The sequence below is a fragment of the Lygodium microphyllum genome, chromosome 4 (genome assembly GCF_053477565.2).
Source record: "Lygodium microphyllum isolate KBCC chromosome 4, Lygodium_microphyllum_v1.1.10, whole genome shotgun sequence".
NCBI lineage: Eukaryota > Viridiplantae > Streptophyta > Polypodiopsida > Schizaeales > Lygodiaceae > Lygodium > Lygodium microphyllum.
Genome location: NC_141138.1, coordinates 110,287,557 through 110,293,608, shown reverse-complemented (window position 1 = coordinate 110,293,608; position 6,052 = coordinate 110,287,557). Strand labels below are relative to the sequence as shown.

At 41.0% G+C, this 6,052-nt stretch overlaps 1 protein-coding gene across 2 annotated transcripts; it reads left to right on the top strand.

Moving 5' to 3' along the window:
* Window positions 1-795: 795 nt before the first annotated feature.
* Window positions 796-2,858, top strand: LOC148037469 (gibberellin receptor GID1C-like). 2 transcript variants are annotated; one of them, XM_087676429.1, is made up of 2 exons: window positions 796-1,106; window positions 1,356-2,858. In XM_087676429.1, the coding sequence occupies exons 1-2, from the start codon at window positions 1,023-1,025 to the stop codon at window positions 2,343-2,345; spliced, it is 1,074 nt and encodes a 357-aa protein (XP_087532555.1). In that variant the 5' UTR covers window positions 796-1,022; the 3' UTR covers window positions 2,346-2,858. The 2 variants fall into 2 exon arrangements, with proteins under 2 accessions (XP_087532555.1, XP_087532554.1); XM_087676428.1 differs by having other exon boundaries at window positions 797-1,106; window positions 1,311-2,856.
* The last annotated feature ends 3,194 nt before the right edge of the window (window positions 2,859-6,052 follow it).

Sequence of the window (6,052 nt, the reverse complement as noted above, 5' to 3'; positions counted from 1 at the left end):
TAATATTAAATAAATTGTATTTTTTTTCAAAATTTGTGATAATATTTAAAACTTTAAAATTTAGAGACAAATGTTTAGAATCTTGAACTTTTAACAAAATTTAGTTACAAAAAAGGCAACTACAATTGATTTAAGAGAGAAATCCCTCAAAATTTTTAGTTAAACTATTGCGCATCTACTTCTAAAATTGTTCTCTTGGGGTGGGGGGGGAGAGTGGGGTGATGGGAGAGAAAAAAGTTGAGCATGATATTTAAAAGGAGAGAGAGAGAGAGAGAGAGAGCGGGGTGGGACTCAGAGAAAAGACACGAGAGGGAGTTAGAGAGTGAGATGCGAGAGAAAAAAGTTGTGAAGGATATTTAAGGGAAGATAGGTAATATTTAGGAGAAAAAAATGTAATATTTAGAAGAAAGGCAAGAGATGAGAGAGGGGGAAGGGGGGAGGGACATAGAAAAGAAGTGAGAGGAAGTTAGAGAGTGAGATGGGAGAGAAGAAAGTTGAGAAAGATATTTAAGAGAAGAAAGGTGAGATGTGAGAGTGATTTTCTAAACATGCGAGAAATACGATGCTCGAGCTTTGCAACAGCTCGCCACGAAACGACCTAGGAACGCTAGTATTTATAATTTTGAAATAATTTTCCTAAAGAAATTTCTTCAACCACTCGAACAATAAAAAGTTCTAACCTCCCTTTTTTTTTTTTTTTTTTTTTTGGGGGGGGGGGAGATGGATGTACATCATACTACCCATCACAGGAATTGGCCAATTTAAAAAATGTTATATGCCTTTAAAAGGCAAAGGGGGCATGCTCTGGAGTTTGGAGTCTCAGGCCTTCTTCTAAACATCAGTTGCCCTTTAGAAAAAAGAAATATGAGGCCTGATTCTTGGCAGGTTTGCGATCGTTTCCTGCTGGCGTCTTCTCTGAATGTTGAGCTCCATTTCCAGGTTTTCTTGCAAGCTCCATTGATGCAGTCGCTTCCTGTTGGCGGCTTCTCTGTCTCTGATTGCAAACAATTACAGAAAGAAGAATGATTCCTGCAGCATCCGCAGGAGGGACCCATTCGCGGAATGATCCCATGTGCAGCAGCAGACATGGCCTTCCTGATTGCAAAGTAAGTATCACTGTTTTTTTCCCCCACCTTTCTTTTTTCTGATCCGACATGTTCAAAGTTATCTCTGATGGATTCTTTGAATAAAAATAAAAATACAAATTGTGGGCTCTTGGAATTTGGATGATCCCTCTGTCCGTCTTTCTGTCTGTGTCTGTCTGTCTGCAGGAAATCGTCTCCTTAATACTATCTTTTGTCTCTCCGCAGGAAATCGTCCCCTTAACAACATATGTCCTGATCTCCACTTTCCAGGTGATATACCAGCTCCTCCGCAGGCCAGATGGAACCCTAAACCGCAACCTCGCCGAGTTTCTGGACAGAAAGAGAACAGCAAATGCAACCCCTGTCGAAGGCGTTGCTAATGTTGATGTGGACATAGACAGAGCAACTCACCTGTGGGGTCGTCTGTTTTGGGCGGTGGTAGATCCTCCGCCAGATCATGGCGGTCCTAATGATATACATGCCGAAACTGGTGGAAGAGCAGCACAGCATCAGGGGCAGACACCATTATTGAGGCCTCTGCTCATTTTCTTTCATGGAGGTAGCTTTGTCCACTCCTCTGCCAATACTGCCATATATGATACGATGTGCAGGAGGTTTGCAAAGGCTTGTAATGCTGTTGTGCTTTCTCTCAATTTCAGACGAGCACCCGAACACAGGTATCCGGCAGCATATGATGATGGATTGACATGTCTGAGATGGGCAAGGAGTCCCATGGGGAAACAGTGTCTTTTATCTCTGGGTTGCTGCCCAAGCAGGTGCATTCTTGCTGGAGACAGCTCAGGGGGGAACATAGCCCATAATGTTGCAGTTAGGGCTGCAGAAGAGGGCATACATCTCACAGGGATGGTTCTCTTAATGCCTATGTTTGGAGGACAACAGAGGACTCCTGCAGAGATATTATTGGATGGTAGATACTTTGTCACAATAAGGGATAGAGATTGGTATTGGCGAGCTTTTCTTCCTGTTGGGGCAAACAGAGAGCACCCAGCTTGCAATCCTTTCTCTCCCCTGGCACCACAGTTGGCTGAGATAAATCTTCCTCCTTGCTTGGTGGCTGTCGGGGGCCTTGACCTTCTTCAAGATTGGCAATTCAATTATGTGGACTCTATGCAGCAGGCTGGCAAACATGTGCAGGTTATGTTCTTGGAGAATGCCACCATGGGGTTCTTCCTTTTGCCCAACTCTGATCTGTTTTACTCCTTTGAAGAGAGACTTCGTGAGTTCATAAGTCACCTGTGAGATGAATTTGGACCTTGATTAGCATCAGGCTTGCACAAGCTAGAGTTGGCAAAAGAATGCAAGTGCCGATGGTCATCTTTTTCTGACTTCGTTTTTTGTTCAACCTTACGTGTGTGTACAACTGTTTGTCACCTCAGCTTCCATATCACAGATCAAGAGTGGTCATAGTCTGAAACTGGCTGCTTTAACTCACCCACTTGGAGCTTCCGATGTGTTATCGGAATGGGTTTTGTAAACATTGTTCCAAAATGGGCTCCCAATTGTTTGAGGAAAGCCCAATACTGGTGTTAGTGGTTTCTCCACGAGTGCCAAACAGTATCTCAATGATTCAATATCTGTGAATACTTGTATGTTTGCTTATCTACACGCTTTTTGTGACATATAGAAAGGCTTTGTGCTATATACCATTTACAAACTGCTATCTAGGACAGGTTTGGTTACACAATTCTTGCTTGTATCTTGTGCTGTATACGAAGACTTTGTACTATATAGCATCAACAAACTCTTATAGAGCACAGATGGTTCCCTTGGTTTCTAATTTTTTGATTAATTAATGTCTATTTGCATCTTGTGCTTTATAGGAGGGCTCTGTGCTCTATACCATCAACAGACGGTTATATGACACATGAATGCTCTGTTTACAAACTGTTTGGTAATAAAAATTTTACGTCTACCTTGTGCTTTATAGGAAGGCTTTATGCTATGTAGCATCAACAGACTGCTACATAGGACAGATGGATACTCTGGTTATAACCTGTTTGGTTACAGAATTTTGGCTTATATCTTGTATTATGTAGGAAGCTTTCGTTCTGTATCATATAGCACCAACAGGGTACAGATGGAGACTATTGGTTCAAGATGTGGGGCTGGTAGACTCTGGTTTGCGTCTTGTGTTAGATTGGAAGGCTTTGTGCTATATTGCACCAGCAGACTAATATATCACAGATCTGGTTACACAATTTTTGCTTGTAGCTTGTGCTACATAGGAAAGGCTTTGTGCTACATAGCAATAGACTGCTATATTTCTATGAAGTATGCTATTCATAGCAAGCTGCTGTACTTCCATGAATTATGTCTTGCTCTATCTTACATATATATGTCTATTTTGCTCATCTATCCTGCATACCTGTGATTGTTTTCTTGATAGAGGAGCTTACTTGATATCTATTATTCTATTATCTATCTATCTATCTATCTTCTATCTATTATGATTGGCCAATTTACCAAAGCTACTACTGTACCTACATGGCAATTGTAGGATGCTCCCAAACCTCCTCAATTTCAAATTGGCCTCTCTCAATCGGACTCTTCATTCTGCATGGGATTCACATATATCCCCCCACCCCTGCAAGCAGCAGCAGCTCTCTCTCTCTACACACACACACACACAAACAGTGCATGTGTTACATTGAAATCTCTCTTTCTTGTGCATGCAGAAATCCAGTCCTCTTTTTCCTCTCACCAAATACCCCTAGGATGCTAGATCCACTGCCTTCAAGGGTGCGTCTGGGATGCAAGCTGCTATATTAGTTGCTGCTATGCCGAAGAGAAAAGCCAGAGAGTTATCGCTTGTCCTTTCATCCCTCCCCTTCACGCCTGCAATTTAGTGATGTTGAGAGCCCAATGGTGAGAGCCAAGGCCCTCAAGGATCGGCTGTTGCTCTGCTTTGTCTGGGCTGCTATGGAAAGCTTGGACCACTACAATGGTCATGTAGCCAGATTGAGGTGAAGGTGTCATGTAGCCAGATTGAGGTGAAGGTGAAGGTGAAGGCCCTCAAGGATCGGCTGTTGCTCTGCTTTGTCTGGGCTGCTATGGAAAGCTTGGACCACTACAATGGTCATGTAGCTAGATTGAGGTGAAGGTGCTTATTGGCTTATGCATATCTATATCTAGAGCACCATCCGAGTGATCACGAGGAGAAGAATAGGAGTATCAGGCCTTCCTAAAATAGGTGAAGAAGAATCTGTTCCTTTCTTCAACACCCCAGCTCAAGTCCACCTCTCAATCTGCCCCTTCTCTTCAAGAGGCCGCGTTAGAATATGCTCTTCCTTTACAATAGGATATGAAAGATGTGCTCCCAACTTCCCATTCTAATATGCACTTGCCATTCATAAAAGCTGAGCTAGAGAGCGGTTTCCCCTATGGCTAGCTTGTAGGCGACCTTGTTGTGCCTCTTAGAGAAGGCATGTACCCATCATTTGACATAGCTAGCAGGCAATGGATATTATCATGGTGCCTTGCCAAGGAAGGGTTTGTATGACACAGGAAATGGATATGATGCCAGTTCACTGTGGCTGAATGGTCCATATTATGAGATATCACCATAGATTTGGTTTGTTTGAGGATATCAAATGCAAAGATTGTGCAACCATGCAGTGCTGTAAGTAGGCCCAATGCTGCCAATGGGATTAATAGTGTATATGGTGCATGTGTTGGTGTGCATAGATATGTAGCAATAATAATCTTATGTATTTTCACCTTGAGACATCAAGGGAGCTTCAGAGACCATGTGTATAGATGTATCCAAGCACACTCACATGAACACACTTGTATACATTTTGGGAGGGTGGATAATATGGAGTTTTGAGCACAACTATTGATATATATATGTATCACACACTCACTCTCACACACACTAGTTATTTCTCCTAGTAGAGATCTTTCTCCACATGTGGTTGTCATCCTTCTTAAGCTTGCCCAAGTCCACCTTAACCCACTCATCTATCCCTACAAAGCCTTATCTCACCTCCATAGCTCCACCATCATTTATGGTGACATAGATTCTCACTAGATGAAGAAGAATAATCATCTATGTTGGCCTTAAATGGAAATGGAATCTATTTGTTTGGTTCATATATAGGAAGCTCCTTGTGATCAAATAAACTTTGTTGAGAATTCTTGTGGGAAATAGAGGTCGTTTCTTTGGTACAATTATGTATGTTGGAAGCTCCTTTGATCAATTAAGCTTTGCTTATAAATCCCATTTTCACAATATCTGTTGTTTGTGTAGTACTATCATTGAAGCAATTCTATGTGACTCAATACATATATTCATTGTTAACATACATTTGTAGTGTTAAAACTTTCAAAAATGCACATGGATAAGAGGAGGCTTTGCAAGTTATAAACTACTAAGTGTCAAGTTCTTCTAGAAAATAGGGCTCTTGCTATTCATTTGCTCCATCTTTTCTTTTATGCACATGTATGAGAGGAGGCCTTGCAAGTTATAAACTACCAATGGTCCAGTTGAGAAAATAAGGTTCTTGCACATTCATTTACTCCATGTTTTCTTTTTAGAATTTGGAAATTGAACACTAAAAGCGGAATTTTCTTTCTCAAAATGCATCAATTCTACTAAACATATTGTATTGTAGGCATGTCTCGTGTATAAGAAACATTTCTATACCTTGTGCTCTTATAACTATGTAATGGATGCCTGATTGTATAATGATAATGCATTCCATGCAAAAATCTACACTACGGTATGATTCAAGGATCTCTTGAGCTTGGGATTGATTCTATGTTGTATAGCATGCTCCCATTTATTTTTATTTTTGAAAAATAACTTTAAGAATAAGATTCTTTCATTTTGAAATGCACTCTCTATCTTGATTCATCTCTCCTTTAATGCTAATGTTCTCTCTCTTCATGAGTTGAGATAATGTATTACATATGTAGGCCCCCCTTCTCTAGAGTGTGGTAGTGCC